Source organism: Acanthopagrus latus, chromosome 13 (genome assembly GCF_904848185.1).
Source record: "Acanthopagrus latus isolate v.2019 chromosome 13, fAcaLat1.1, whole genome shotgun sequence".
Classification (NCBI taxonomy): domain Eukaryota; kingdom Metazoa; phylum Chordata; class Actinopteri; order Spariformes; family Sparidae; genus Acanthopagrus; species Acanthopagrus latus.
This window is the reverse complement of record NC_051051.1, coordinates 22,788,400-22,805,025: the sequence shown is the minus strand read 5'-3', so window position 1 is coordinate 22,805,025 and position 16,626 is coordinate 22,788,400. Positions and strand designations below refer to the sequence as shown.

Here is a 16,626-nt window from a genome sequence, read left to right as displayed (position 1 = left end):
AAATTACCCGCTTTTCCCAACACAGCCTGTTTCTAAACAACAGGTGCCTGCACCAGGAGTGACTCACACACACACACACACACACACACACACACACACACACACACACACACACACACACACACACACACACACACACACACACACATACACATACACACACACACCAGTCATCAACAGAAACATAAAACCTTGATGGATGTGAAAGGATGAAGCAGAAATAGACTTAAATGCAGAGAAAGACTTATTTCATATTCTGTGTCCTACCTGGTTGTTGACATAATCCTGGAGACATCAGTGGAAACATGAAAGATGAGAGAAAGAAACAGGATAAAGTCACACAGGGACAGTATGCAAACTTCAGTGTGTGTGAAGAGTAAAATGGAAACAGGCTGGCATATCATGTTCTTCTAATCTATATTCCCATTTAATAAAAGAAAAGTGAGCATGCCAAGGGCCCCATTCAGTCACTCAACAGTGACCAGAGTATAAACATGTCACAGCACTCTGAGCTCTTGTATATGAGATACTTTCTCTGTGTCTCTACGTCATCCCTCCCTGCAATCTTGCTCAAATTTAATGCACTATTGTCATTCTCTGCATTTCAAGGACACTGGCACTGTTCCACATGTTTTCGTCCTGCGCTACCTGGCACATCAGAGTGGCTACAAAATAAAAGCAGCCACAAAAAGAAATGTGGTGGGATTCGGCAACACCGAAGGCTACGAAATGTAATTTGAAAAAGTGGAACAATCACAAAGGGAGTGCACAGGCACACAGGGTGGGCAGAGGACACTTTAAGCTCTCCATTAAGCGCCCCTCTGTAACTGCCCCAGGGGCTTTGCATGTGTAGGGTAGCAGTGTGTGTGAGAATGACAGAGAGAGCTAAGTGCTTACGTGTGTGTGTGTGTGTGTGTGTGTGTGTGTGTGTGTGTGTGTGTGTGTGTGTGTGTGTGTGTGTGTGTGTGTGTGTCAAAGCGTGGCTTCTGGTGATTAGTCAAAAGTGTAACTGACACACTCCTGCCCCAGCGATCCTATCAGAGGGAGGGAAAGTCAGCCTCATTCAAAAGTTCAAGAAAACTCAGCAAGAACCCTTAAAGGCGCACTATGCTGTTTTGGGGGAAGAATATCAATTAATTAATAAATATTAATTAATAAATACTAAAATATTCTAGACACTATAGACACTGAAGATAGAAGGGTGGTAGGGTCCGCCAAATACAAACAAGGTGAAACACTCTGAAATTGTGGTGTCTGTTAAGGACAGTTTATTTATTTCATAATGAAAACAAAGAGTTTTTTGATTCAGGCGTAAAAAAAATAAAATAAAGTTCCCTTTCCAAAAATGGAGGTGACATAATAATGTTTAGGTGTTTATCTTCTCTATGAGCAGTAAAAGACATTTGTAAAAGGCAACAAATATAAACAGTTTTATGGCTTTTTCACAAGTTTGTTGTTTCTTTTTAATCTTCTTCATCGTCACATGTCTAACACAATACTTTGATGACACTGAGTGGAACTTTGGATGTGTAGACTGTGAACTTGAATAAGTATTATATGTCACAAGCAGAAGCTGAGGACTTTTTCCAACTTGTGATTAGTCAGGACACCAGCAGGCTTCAGCTACCAAGACTTTAGAAGAAGAATCTGTTTCAGAAACCTCTAAAAACAGCTTATTCTGCTAAAAAATGCCATATAAAACCTCCATAAAAGGGACTTAAAGTGGAGGTGCGTTTGGGTAAGATCATACTACAGGTGCTACTTGCTGTTTAACATTGATTTAAAAGTGAACAACCAGTGCAAATAAGTCATAGATGGTGTTACTCCTACCGTGTTGTAGCTGGCGGGTTCTTGGCCGTCTGTGATGAGCTCCCGCTCTCCCCTGGGATTTACCCTCCTGAAACGGCGCCTGGATCTCCGTTGTGATCCCTCTCTCTGCAGAAAACCGTCGTCCCCCTCGCTGCCGTTATCCACCTGCAACACACAGTCGACACCCTCCTCAGAATAGCAGCTTCTACGGGATCCACACACATAACCTTCAGGTGTGTGGGGACCGCTGGTGGACTGGTCCTCACTGTTCGAGACCTTTGGGCTCGGCTCAGAGCTGCTGCGTTTAAGCAGATCTGACTTTTGGAGCTTAGGAACTGTGTTTAGATTTGTAAATTCCACGGTCTGGCATGTATAATCCAAGTTGTGATCTTGTAACGTGTCGCCTTCCTTTGTCCGTGAATCTGCCTGATGTACTGGAGCTTCTTCTGAGATCTGGCCCTGCTCTTCTGCTGGCTCCTGGTTGAACATCCAGTTCTTCCAGAGCGCAGAGAGCCGGTGCCAGCGGAGCACACTCATCCGGACTCGAGGTCGTGATCACAACAACACATAAAAGCAGGAAATACCACAGGAGGGGAGAAAGAAACGAGCAGGGGAACACTTCTACACAAGAGATGAATAGAAGTTTTGAATCCAAATTTTAAGAAAAGGTCCAAAATCCCGAGGGGTCCCGTGACATAACATCCTTCAGGGTGAACATCCAGAACAAAAAGGAAGAAAAGAACCAAATTAAATGAACGAACAAACAGATCTGTCTCAGATCTGGTGATAGTCGTCCTCTTCAGAGGGCAGGAGAGTTCAAGATAGAGTTCAGCTGCTCAACACGTTGCATACTGAGAGAGTTACTCACATGCTCGCTCGCTCGCTGGTCTCTCTCTCTCTCTCTCTCTCTCTCTCTCTCTCACACTGCCTGACACACACACACACACACACACACACACACACACACACACACACACACACACACACACACACACACAGAGCACACACCGAGCCCAGAGTTTCCTCCAGGAAACCGTAAATACACAAATATCCTCGCCAGGCAGAAAAAAACAGCGCAGCACACAGATTCCGGCCATACAATTCATTCCCCGTAGGGTTTTTGTGCCAGTCTGTTGTTGAAGGAGGAATTTGTTTTTTTCTCAATTGCTTCATATTAAGTAAGTCAATGGTTTTATTATGTCAGTAATGACACCATTTAACAAAAATTCCAAATACGTTTAACCCAACTGGGAAAACGTATTTGCTTCGTTTTTGTAATACACTTGGTTTCATTTTTGTTTCAGTTTGTTTCTGCTGTGTAGTTTTCCTCTGTTCCTTGAATGTTTTATAGAAAGTTTCCGATAGTGTGCGAAACATACCAAATAAAAAACCTCTGCCAGCTAAAGGGAAAAAATCCATGGATGCTCAAAAAACAAACAAACAACATAAATCAGACTTATTTAAGTGGTTAGTAACTATACTAGTAACTAACTTTTTTTGTTAAAAAAGGGCCTGTTGGGACTTGGTGCAGGTATGCGCTGTACAAATAGCCATTCTTGTAAAAAGTTGTGTCAATTGATGTAGCAGGATAAGGGATTTTTTCTCCACATGTTCCTCTTTCTTGTGAAAACCCGCTGTCTATGTTACCCACAATGCAATCTCGATCACTGGCAGTTCTCTGAGAGAGTCGGTTTGTGCTACGCACCTGCTAATCTGAGCCTTCAGCACCTAGCCTCAAGCGAGATGAGGAGCGAGCGAAAGAAATCTATTAAACACTAGTTCTATTTCATTTAAAAATATCTTTTTACTCTTGTTGACTTTTTCTTTCATTATTTCAAACTTGTCATCTTCAGCTTCTTTCTGACTCCAGTGACATCACTTGTGGCAGCTTGTCAGATTTCATGCAGCACTCTCTGGAGTCTACTCTCCTGTACACCTGTACATCAACATCTGATGTTTAAAATAGATGCAGTTTCCCTTTAATCAAACTCTCTGGTTTGTCCTTGTGTGTCTTGCAATTTATCCATCCATTCACTGATCATATGGGCTTCACAACATGCAAATCTAGCCCTACGATAGCCTTCTGTCATCTTAAATTCACCTCCTCTGACTTGACCATCGTGCCATGCTTAAGGGTTTGCGGTCACCTGCTGGTTTCATCAGCGAACATCATCCTCGCCTGTGACCAGAATATTGATTGGATGATTCACTGCCTTTTAAGAAGAGCTCTGCTATGTTTCTGTTTGCCTGTTCAGAGTATCACTGCCTGTTGTTCAGTCCTCCAGTTTTGTCAGTGTGGCTGTCTGAGAAGCCAAGACAGGAAAAAAATTAACAGGATCCATCTGCTGGTGTTTGCACATTTTTAAGATGTGTCTTCTTTCCGTCTGTCCTTCTCTCTTTTACTTCTTTGAGCCTTTTACTCTTCACTTCTATTTTCACACTGTCTCTAGTTGTGTAATATGCTATATACAGATTTGTTACAAAGTTGTTATTATATGCCACATTTTCAATCGTAAGCTATAAAAGATAAAATGACTAGGAAGCAGGAAGTTGGTGTGAAATCTGTCAAATATTTCCTCATGATTTGGACTTGCCCTTTTGAACTTACAATGTGGTAATGTGCAGGAAGAGGGAGATTTTGTCATGGTGTATGAACTCAAGGGACAGTGTTTTAGTATGTGACCATTATCTGTTTTTCCCTCTCAGGTCAGACATGTGTATTCACACTGCAGCAATTAGTCGGTTAGTTATTTTGATCATCTGTCACTGTTTAGGTCATAATTGTCAAACATTTGCTGGTTTTGCTGGTTTTCTTTGTCATTAATGATAGAAAATGAGTTGTTGCTTCTTTAGTCCAACCAACAGCCCAAAACGCAATTTAAAATTGTCACTTATGGTATTTTATAAATATTTTTTGACATTTTACCAACTGCATTATACAAAATTGTCAGATGCAGGCCTACTACAGATACAGATTGGCCACAAATATGAGAAGCTACAACGACTGTTTGTTCGCAGCTGCTGAGATGTCGATAGAAGACTACAGGCTGATGGGATTCATATCTGTGCTTTCTGCCTCCCTGTATTCCCACATGAAAAGACCATGGATTATATTCCTCAAAGACAAATGCAGGGCTGTTTGATTGGAGACATCGATCAGACAACAGCTTTAAAATAAAACACAAGAGGGATCCTAAGATTTTCTGTCAGTGCTGAAACAAGACGCAAATAGTCGCTGTGGGTTGGTATAAATAAAAGAACAGCGTTATGTGAGGGAGATACAGAATAAGTGCTGCATTGTGGGTATTTGGCTATAATGGAGTCTGAAACAACTGCATGAGGGATAGCTCAGCTATACAATAAGAAACAACAGTTTGCTATTGGTATAGATGTGTTCCTTCTCAATGTAAAAAATGTCTTCTTGCCTCATTTTTTAACGAGCGTCATGAGACAACCAGCCTGAAGGTCGTACACCCCAAATTCTTAGAAATGTACCAAACTTTCATGTCCATCCTGTGACCACACAACCGTGTTGTTGTCCCACTGTGCATGTGCCTCTCTGGCTGCTTGAATGAATAAACCCCCCCGCGCTTCTATCCCGTGATCGGCCATTCAGAACTCCTCTCTTTATGGTTCTGACAGTCACGGCAATAATGTGACCATATTTCCTGTTTCCTCGATCCATTTAAATGTGTTTATGACTAACGTCTACTCATCCCTCAGTTTACATTCCTCTCCACTGTCTAACTGATGGTTTCCCTCCCGTTTCGTTTGTAAGCGCCATTCATTCATTTCCGACTCTCCTCTTCCCACTACTTACTTCTCTGCATTCCCCTCTATTCCCACCGCACAAACACACACACGCACACACACACACACACACACAACCCCACCCTGTCAGTCTGTGAATGTCACTCCTGTCCATCCTGTGACCAGAGTCATGACAACGGCCACAAATTACACTCCCTCTACTATTCCCATGGCCCTAATTAGCTGATTGGCTGCAATGCAGTGTGACTCGAACACAGTCCCTCTGCTCTTGTGTGTTTATGCATTTATCTGGAAGCCTGTGCATGTGTGTTAAGTGTGTGCGCAGGCGTGTTCATGTTTATCTGTGTTTCAGACAAGTTTTCAAGTCATGTTCGGTCCTCATCGAACAGTTCCTCCATGTTTTTCTTCCTGCGGGCGTCCTTGATCATAAGCCTCACTCACTCCTGAAAAGACATCTGTCTCGCAGTAGTCTGTGGGGGGGTTTGGTAGATGAGATGTGCTACTGTCAGGTACCACCAATCAAGCTGGACACAGTTTTTTTCCTATTTAATCCAAACAAGCCGTTGCTGACTGGAGCCTAACATGCATCAACTAATGGACGTTAGAGGGATTTTCTAAGGAAAGTCTTATCTGATAAACTGTATTGCGACTGTAGCTGTAGCCAGGATTTTATTTCCTCTAGACATCTTAAAGATTGTTATCCAATGATCATCTCTTTGCTAAGCTTGGACAGATATAAAATATCACTGAATATCACGATATTTGCGAGATATATTTCACTTTCAGTTTGAAAATAACTGCAGCAGAGCCGTCAGATCGACAAATGATGAGGTCAGGAGGGAGTGACAGACTAGCTGCACCTGATATTGTGGGCTATTCTGTTATGTTGCAATTCATTCTTTGCACTCAAATTCTAATGTAAAAGTTCTTCTCTAGTATTATTTTGTTATATAACCATTTCACATATTTCACTTTCCAGCTTTTTAAAAATGATTCCCAGCTTATTAAAACACAGAAAACAAAATCCTGAAGTTTCGATAGTAGATACTTGAAGTTGTCATTAATAACCAGAACCTGAAAAGATGGTAATATAGTCTTTTGTGATATTTGGAGTGGAAAATATTGTGATTTAAAATTCTGGATATGGCCCAGGCCTACTGCTCTAACCAGCTGCTCATTAAGGAACAAGCAGCACTTAATCAGAGGAATATTCATAGTGACAACACTCCATGACGATGTGAATCTCTTGACCTGAAATTGTCTTGACATGACAGTAAGCTAGATTTCTGTTCACTGTCATGAAATATATTGGAAAAGCTGTGACATTCTGGTCATAGAGGTTCATCAGGTAAAATCCTCTCTCAGCAATTAATGCAGAGTCAAATTCTCAAAGAGGCTTTTACCTCTCTAAAAGACTGAAATGTGTTCATGAGGATTTCTGTACATATTCCAAGTTAAGCGCATCTTTAAAAATGATAAAACAGGAGTTTTCTTGTTGCATTGAAAAACACCTCCTGTTGGTAGATGTGCCATCGAAGCCTCGTGGGACAAACTAACCCTGCGGTGGAATAACTGCAGGGTGTTTAAGACTGAGTTTGCTTCAGATGACTGGAAAATAATTTTTTGCTCATCTCTGTGAACAAATCCATCTAAATTTAAATTTGGCAGTCACAGTGTCCCAATTTCAAACTGACATATTTACCTGACTATAGTATACCAGCTTGTACTTCATGTTAGATAGAAGAAGCTGACGAGTGTAGTGTTAGTATAGAGTATTATATATTAGTCTGATGAGAAGAGACACAGAGCTGCAGGACAAATGGCTGTACAAAATATGAATGCCGCTCCTGGGTCTGAAAAGTGAAGTTGATTGAGAAGAGCATTAAACCTGCATTCTTTCTAATAGCCAGCAGGGGGCACCTCCACCGGTTTCACAACTAAGTTCGGTAGTATGTAAGTTTACGAGAAAATTAACTTACTTCTCACTTTATTTATAACTTTGTAAAACAGCTTCTTGATGAGTCCATGGTCCCAATCAACAGAATGATGTTCAGTCCCATGTTGAGTTAAAAAGGCAGTAAAGCAGGGAATGCTTTTAGGGTATGGGTATCTTGGGACTGACAACTCCCTGCAACGGTACAACTGCATCCTCTGGTTGTCACCCACCAGCTCCGCCTTCTCATCCAAATATGGTCACTTCTGGCCCCCCAAAAAAGATATTCACAGAGGTAAATCCAACCTCGGGGATTTGAAATGAGTCTAATCCCTCCACAACTAGCAAATTTCTATTATTTACATTGACCTGACTTGTTGCTGTTCTTGTATTTTCTCCCGCTTTGTGAGGCAAATTCCTTGTATGTGAAATCCTGCTTGGCAATTAACCTCTTAGTGATTCTGATTTCCAAATGCATATACCTCTGACTCTTGCTCTTCAGTTTGGTAGCCCCTGCTTCAGCATACTTATTATTTACGTCTTATGAGTCTGTTACTTCAGATCCTACCCTGTCCTGCTGTGCTGCAGCTGGTAGAAGCATTACAGAAAAGAAACGACAGGGATATTCTGGGCTGTTAACAACACTAACATCACAAAATCTCATTTCCTAGTTCTCAGACAAAAATGCAGCTACTTAAAGATGAAAACATACATGTCTGTGTGTGTACACAGAAAAACACCTCATGTTCTCCTTCAGGCTCTCATCAGCTGATCCACCTTGTGGCTTTATAGCACTGGCTCCTCTCCTCTTCATCACCTCTGACATCTCCATCTGATCCTCCAGGAAGACAAGATCAATTCAAGCCAATCCTACTCCTTTTTCTCACTTCTACGTTGTTAAATTAAAGCTGATTTTAAGCCTTTAATCCATCGTTATCTGAGTCAACTGAGCTCATTGGATTTTTTCCAACAATGGCCAACTTCATATTCAAACAGTATCGCACAAATCATACCTAAAAGGACCAGACCACTCTCTTTCACTGCAGCAATAGTCTCTGAGAGGACCCACAGGGGTAGTTTAGGATCAAGTGCCTTGTTGAAAGGACATCTCACTATTATGACCCTTTTTCACTGCGAGAACTTTCCGGGAAAATTATGTTCTTTAGTCCCTGGAACTACTGGGGTGGAATTTGCAGCTCTGAATGTTGCTGACAGTTCAAATGCTGTAACATGTAGAGTAGGGCAATCATTCACTCAGTAAACAAGCAGTAAAATGTCTTGCAGAGATGTATTGACTGCAATTTCCTCGGCTTATTCTGATTTCTTTCTTTCTAAGAATTATAATTAACAGCATACACAAACATTTTTGTAATCTGTAGGCGATGGTATCTTCAGAATAAAACTCTGGCAATTAAATAACTGATAACAATAACACGTTGCCAAATATTTTAATGGTCTGCTACTTAATTGTTGAAATGAATTATAAGCATGTACACAGTGTTATTACTTGAACTTATATTAGCCAGTCACCAGTCATGACCAGCCATGCTGAAAACCGAACGTTTCTGGACCCTGGCCTGTCCATCAGGGTATCTCTGATTACTTGTGATGTTTACTGAAGTTTAAGCAAAGATAGTAGAATTCCAACTAATCCTCATCAACTTTCCGAAGCATTATTCCGACATCTACATATTTTAGACATCACAGCCAAGCAAAATTAAAAACATGGCGACTTTGTGTTCTTAGATACAGTAGTTCTGCAACGAGCAGAAGGGACTTTTTGCCCCTCGTCTCCCGGGACAAATGATCAAAAAGGGCTTTTGTCCACACGCAAATTGTGAAAAGCGTACAAAATGCAAGCTGTATGATTAAAGAAAAAAAATCTATTGTATTAAGAAACCAACCTCATGAACTAATGATCAACTAATTAATACAATCAGTTAATAGAATTCATGCAGCCCCCCCCCAAAAAAAAAACATTTCATCATATCTTTCTGCGAGAGATACTCTGCTGCAAAAAAGCATGACTTCCTGTGAATCAGGGGATTTTTTTTCTGTAAAAAAACTGCCTGAAGCGCTGAATATAAATACACTAAGAGCAAAACTGGTTAAATCATTATTGTGTTACGACAAGAAGAGATAAACCGAAAATCAACTCGCATGAAAATCTTGCACATTATTGCCTCAGTTTGAAGTGAACAGTGACAGACTGTCTAAGGGTAATAAGGTTTCATCATTGTTCCCCTGACTACTGCAATGACAGTTATGTAATTCTGTACACTCATAGCAACATACATTTCAGACGAGGATTACTTAGAAACTTCGGTACAAAAATGTTGCGGGGGATTTCGTGCCCCATCTGACAGTCCTTCAACATCACTGTCAAAGGTCAAAGATAACAGACGAGTAGCAACCACAAAGCCACAAGGTCAAATCTGTTCAGGGTTTAATATTCAATATTGAATCAAATCAGCGGAATGTGTGCAACCTGCTGCTTTATGTGTAAAACTTTACTGCTTATCCCGTCTTATCCCACCTGATCCCCAAAGTTCCTCAGACAGAGTTTTGGACGAGCGAAGATAGGAGATAAGGAAGGACATTTACAGAGGACACAAGGAAGAGACTTTGTAGGCACTGCGACCTTGTGGAGGCAGACGGGAACACACTACATTTGTATATGCAAATTACGGCACGCTTAAAGGAACTCCTCGCTGTTTTTCAAACCCACTTTATTAGTCACAGCAGTGTCACGCCATGGCTCAAACTTTCCTCTCCCAGTGTAGTTTTACGTACTGTATGCCACCATAACTGACTGCATCTCTATAATGACTGGTGGTACTTTTCCGTAAACTAGGGACTGTATCCGTCATTCAAAAAATGAATGAATTGTACACTGATTGACTTAGCTTAACATCCAATGAGAGTGATTTTGTTTTATCAACGTACTGAGATGGATTGAAAATTCAGTATGGGTGTCCTGCACTGGTGGCACCAGACGGCGCTTGTTGGCTGCTTTTTGGACCTTTGCGCAGTTAGAATTGCCAACAGCATGTGAAAGGAGTCCCTCTGATTGCTCAGGTTAGCAGATCAGTGCACAAAAGGGAGAAATGGAAGAGAAAAGGAAAGTCCCTTAAGTCTGTCGTTATAGCAGAAGTACGTGATCTCACTCATTTAGCAAGATTTCTCCTTATCATTCTCCTCTGCCTCATCGCCAGGGCAATTTGCAACATTCTACCCGACATTTTCTCGATTTAAAGCGGCTACATTCGCAAGAGTGGTGTCAAAAATGCTGCTTCATCGAAAGGATGTACATGTATGATGGCCACCAGCTGTAGTCTACACGATGTGTTCAAGTGCAGCTTTTTGGCAAAGACACAGGAGACGTGACAGTCTGCCTTTGTCACAGCTAGTTCTTTGATGTAAGTTTTGTGTGTCAGGGCCTTTTCTCATTTACAAATGAAAAAAAAAAATTGAGCCTTCCTAACCACTTGTAGGACTAATTACACTTAAAGAATCTTACATGACTACATTCTAAGATGTTTTGTCCCTTTGTTTTATAAGCAACAGAGTGGACATGAAACAGAGAGAGACAGGTGGGTATGGCCGCTGTCACAGCTGGTGTTTCTCTCAAGAAAGCATATCTGTTGTTAGGAATATCCCTAATGTAAAATGTAAAATATCCTCATATGTTTGGTCAATATGACATGTAATTCTAAATTATATCATATGTTTAATTTCATTGCAGTACTAAGATTTTTTTATGTTCCTTGGCTTCAAAATTTCTACATCAGGTAATTTATGCTTTTTAATGGCAAGCAGTTTGGCAACACATCCTGCCATTGAAGCTCATCTGAATTTGAATCTGAGGACAGACAAATCAGAGTGGGGGGGGCACAGAGGGGAGGCACAGAGATGTGGGAGACAGGGAGGAAGAGGGAGAGAGATGAAAGAAAGGGGGAAAAAAGGATGATGAAGAGAAGGCTACACGGGTAAAAAGGTAATGCAGACATCAAATAAAGATGGCAAAAAAAAACAGGAATGATATCAAAGGGACGGAGATGGGAGCAGTAGGAGGATAAAAAGGGAGGTGGTTTGGGGAGAGACAAAGCCAGAGCGGGGCAGACAGTGTTTCTACTCACCACAATCATTTCTGACGGCTCCAATGTGATGCATTCACAGCCTCGTCTGCCCCCCAGCTGCTTGCCAAAACTGTGGAAACACACACACACACACACACACACACACACACACACACACACACACACACACAATCAGTGTTAAAAACAGAAACAAAGCAAAGTCAGAGATAAAACAGTTCTCACACACTGACGGCAACAGATGCAGTCAATCACATTCGCCCACCCACAGATGAACATCCTCGTGTTGAATGGCAGCAATTGCCTGAATCATAATTGGCTTTGATTGGAGTAAATGTGAAATCCTACCAAGGGGTTGAAGTAGATACTGTATATCTTTACAGTACATTAAAAGTCACATCTATTTGGTGTGACGTGCACCAGTAAGCCTCGGGCTCAACATTCAGACACTGAAACACTCACCGATGACTTACGTTTTGCCCACTTTCTCTTTGCGGCAGCACTTTTCCCTGAACTTGAGCAACATTTTGTGCTCGCCCCTGCACGGCAGGAAAGCTTTTAGGAAACGCAAACAAACACCTGACACACAATGGGGTAATTCTGAACTCCGAACAGCCATGACAAAATTAGGAGCTCGTACCTTTAAGAGTGTCTACTTCAATCGGATGAACGTGGTTTGGGTATAAAAAAAACCTCATAATTCAAAATGTAGTCAGAACAGATATTTTCTATGCAAGTAATCAATACTAACTATTTATTCATTGTGCCATTTTCATTTAATTACCTGGATATGACATGACCAATTTCAGGATACGAGATATTGGTCATGACAAAACCAAATTGTGTTACAACTTTACATTAATAGCTACATGTAGTTAAGACCTCATATTTATCATTTTTCTTTATTGAAAAAACTTTCATACATGTGGGAGACACTAGATTCGGATTGGCTGCTGACTCATAAAAGGCTGCTGGTGTTAGAGCTGTACCACTGAACAGTTCGCGGTGAACCACTGAAAGAAAATAGAGTCGATCAATAAGCCCTCACGGTCGACGCCTAGAACACAACAGTACACAGTCTGCAGAGACTAAAAACACAATCAGTGTTTAACCAACTGTGATCCACACAAAAATGTATAATCTTTAGTCAGACAGGTTGGGAATTCATACATTTAGTGTTCCCAAGTCTTCTGTTCGCAGCTAACTGCTGATGACATTTATCAATAAAAAAAAGTCAATGTACACAAGTGACCGCAGACAATTCAGTTTGCCTGCTTAAGCAAACTGAGATGCATTTTCTTTATCGGAAATGTGTGAATTAAAAGTCTTAGAGCAGACATGAAGAAGATATCGCCATCTACACTAACTTCTCCACATTATGACAACTGCTTAGTGAATCTAATAAATTTAACCTCAGTTTGTCAAGCGGCCTCATCCACAGGGATCATCATGGACTGGCCAAGATCAGCATTATCCCACCGTTTTACCAGTAAACTGTTTTAGCACAATGAGAGTCTTTGTCCGCAGGCCTCGCAGGTTAAGCCCCCAATCAGCTGTTGGCCGATGTGTCCTCTGATAAGCGGGAGGAGAGCAGCTGATGCTGTGGCGAGGCCATGTGGGTCGGTCTGCTCTACTCTTGTCACATGGGAGAAACTGCACGATGTCTTGGCTCACTTTGGAAAAGTATTAGGTGACAGTAAAAACCTGTCACATTTTTCTCTTTTCAGTCCGTCTCCTTAAAACTCTGCTCAGAGGGATACGGAAGCAAAGCAAAACACATTCTGAAAAGCATATTTGTGGTGATGCATTTTTAAACTTTCCTAAACTGTTGAGTCATACACATAGAGTTCAATATAATTAGTTAAACTCAAAGGCAATTAACAACCTGTGTGCAAAAACACACATCTAACAGAAACAAAACCAATGATGGGCTAACTGAAGCTGCGGTGAACAATTATTTTCATCATAAATTAATCTGGATTGATGATTAAATCTATAAAAAAAGAGAAGAAATGCTTGTTCTCTCTGACCAATAGCCTTAAAACCAAAGAAAATCCTGTTAACTTTTGTACGTGAAAAGCCGCAAATCCTGATAGTTGAGGAGCTAAAACTACTAGAACAATGAATGAATTAGGATTTCTGGCTAGTGTGAAAGGGGTATTTGATACATGAAACCAGGCTGGACACGCTTATTTTCCCTCCTTTACTGGCAGTATGCTATGACGAGGGTAGAAGTTGCTCATGTTGGAGGACAGAAAAAAAAACATTGCTCCATCCTTCTCTGTTCACACAGCATTCAAACATTGTTCACCTACATGCTGCTTTCTACTGTTGCCTGTTTTTTGGCTTGTTCATCCACTGTGAAACACACAAAAACGGAAAGGCAAACTCATCTACTGGCAATAAAAAAAGAAGTCATATTGTTAAAAACTGTTTGAAAAAATCTGCATGTAGGTTCCAAATTCTGTGTAAAAAATGGTAATCAGGCTTCGTTTTTACAGTCTCGGCATGTGTCCATGTCTGTTGGCAAGTGACAGTATGTAACAAAAGACAAGTGTCTGAAAATGTGTTTGAATTTCAGAGACGTTTCTTTATACAACCCGTGTCTGTGTTTATGCACACGGTAATTCCTCATGTCTCTTTGTTTCCGTGCATCTCCAAGTGTGTGTGAGTGTGTGAGAGACGGACCGTCTGAACAGCTCAATCAGTGTGTGCGGTGATCCCTGAGAACAGACGGGCCCGCGAGCATGTCTCCCACCCTTTGGCATGCTGAAAGCGGCGACTCAGCATTGTTTAAGGACTGGAGGAGCGGGCTGGTTTTAATTATGGAAGCGTGCTGAGCTGGGAAGCGGCCAACTTTCACTCTCACATCTCCTCTCCGGGTTTGTTCTCACACGGTCGCTCCCTCCTTCACTCTGCTGTACAGCATCTTGCCCTCCTTCTCTCCTCTCATTTTTTTGACCTTCACTTCCTCTTCTTCTTCCCCTTTTTTGATGTTTATTTATCTTCATCCATCAAATGCCATTTCTAGGCTCTATTTGAGACTTTGTCCTCTTCCCCACCATCACTTTCTCTTTGTCTGTCAGCCATAATCGTCCATCAATCTCTCCCACTCACGTTCATTTCCATCCGATCATCCTCTCCTTCCATTTATTTTTCCTTTCCTTCTTTTCCCGTGTCCTGTTGACTTTACTTCGCTCACTCTTTACTTTTTGCTCTACTGTTTTCTCCTTCTCTCTCTCTCTCTCTCTCTCTCTCTCTCTCTCTCTCTCTTCATCTCATTCTGCATTCCCTTTCATCCTTTCCTTCTCTCCTTTTACTGTTGGCCATTCCTCTCTATGGGCCCACAAAAAAAAGAAAAAGAAAACAAAAAAAAAAGAGGCAAACTTTCATCTCATCAGATCCTTAATCACAATTTCACACCGGCGCACACACCACTCTGACAATTTTAAGCCTTTTGATTTAGTGCTCAGATGAAAGCCTGTCTTCGTAATGTGTTCTGATGATGGAAACAATGATGAAAGTCCTTTTATTTCCCCCTGAATTGGATTGGCACATATATTCTTCAGACAGACAGATTTCCTATGAAAGAGTAAAAGGAAGTGGTTGTTGAATCAAAGCTATGGTGCGTCACACTGATTGCTTCTAAGGGAGGAGTGATGTCCACAGAAAGCTGCTATTGGAGGACAATGTCGTCCTTATTGTCGGTGGAAACTGTTGAACTACAGCCAAATTAGCTGCGAGCGGATTTATTTGACACTTCGCTGCCACGTGCACTCAGATTCGCTTTGTATCCACATGTTCAAACTTAAGGTTCCTCTGGATGAGGTGAAACAGACGCGCACCTTAGACCATCCACCCCTGCTGATACGGCCTTAATGCTTCTTGGCAACGCATTTGAGACTAAAAGGATTATATCATGGTTTCTACAGGAAACTAAATTATTCACTAAATGGACAAAATATCAAATGCGTTTTCTTTTCGTAAAGTGCACTGGTCAGGTGAATCCAGGAACAGTAAAAGCCATTATCCCTTTGTATTGAATTCTCTTATTTTAAGAAAGTGATAATGCCGACAAGATGTCCATTATCAGAAGTTAATGGATGAGGTGCAGGCCATTCATTCACAAATATGGACAGCTCAAAGGGCACTATCCTGTTTTTGCTATGGTCACTTGCCAAAGCAAAAAATAAGACCACTAATTTATATTTTTATGCGTGTTGTGACCAAAATCTAAAGTTTTTCTCACAAGCTATAACTCCAGTTCCACTGACTGTAGGGTTGGGCACTGAACTTGGTATTTTTAAGGATACCGACCAAGCAACGTTGGTTCTACCGAGTACCGATTCACAATAAATCCAACAGTGCCAGATTTTGGTAGCTCATAGCTCATCGTTAAAGTATAGAAAGGAAGTGAAAGAACAAGACTTCACTTCTTCTACAAGTCACAGTGAGTCAGGGCAACACTTGCCGCAATAACTGTAATTGTAAAATACACAGCTGACCAAGGCAGCACATCTAACTTGAGGTAACAACCGGTTGAACACAAAATAAACATAGAAGCTTGTACAGTGTTTGAAAGGCTGAACGCCAAGTTCCCTGCAGCTAGCATTGGGCTCGGCTGGTTGAGGGAAAGTTGGAACTCTTTATAAACAGTGAAACCTTAAGTGAGACATCTACAATGTCGCTGACATCTTGCGGTAGGCAGTAGGCAGACAGTATATGAATTATCCCCAGCAACAAGTTATACAACTAATATATACATATATAATTCGAAAAATATATAATTCATGAACTTCCATAGGTTCCTGCTTTCATATTTTCATAATCTGCCTTTTTGGAATGAAGTGATACTTTATTGACCCCCTTCAGTTCTGCCTTTGCCTCCCTGCATGGTGGTCCGAGGTCAGTGTCAGCTGCAGAAAGCATTCCTGGAACTGCGAGGGGTTTACAATCATCTGTCAATGACACGTCAGTGACGGAGATGCTTGCCAACACATGTGCTACGACACCAGG

The 16,626-nt window shown here is 41.2% G+C and overlaps 1 protein-coding gene across 5 annotated transcripts in view; it reads right to left on the bottom strand.

The window, feature by feature from the left end:
• LOC119031093 (rap guanine nucleotide exchange factor 6-like) overlaps window positions 1-16,626 on the bottom strand; it is a 153,783-nt gene that overhangs the window by 91,179 nt on the left and 45,978 nt on the right. For 4 of the 5 annotated variants that reach the window (XM_037119279.1, XM_037119273.1, XM_037119274.1 and 1 more), the window contains 3 exons: window positions 11,653-11,722; window positions 1,831-1,974; window positions 268-285 (listed from right to left, as the gene is read on the bottom strand). In XM_037119279.1, the coding sequence (XP_036975174.1) occupies window positions 268-285; window positions 1,831-1,974; window positions 11,653-11,722 (232 nt within the window). Of the gene's footprint in view, window positions 1-267; window positions 286-1,830; window positions 2,678-11,652; window positions 11,723-16,626 lie in introns of those variants that run through there. The other variant, XM_037119275.1, reaches the window with a different exon arrangement.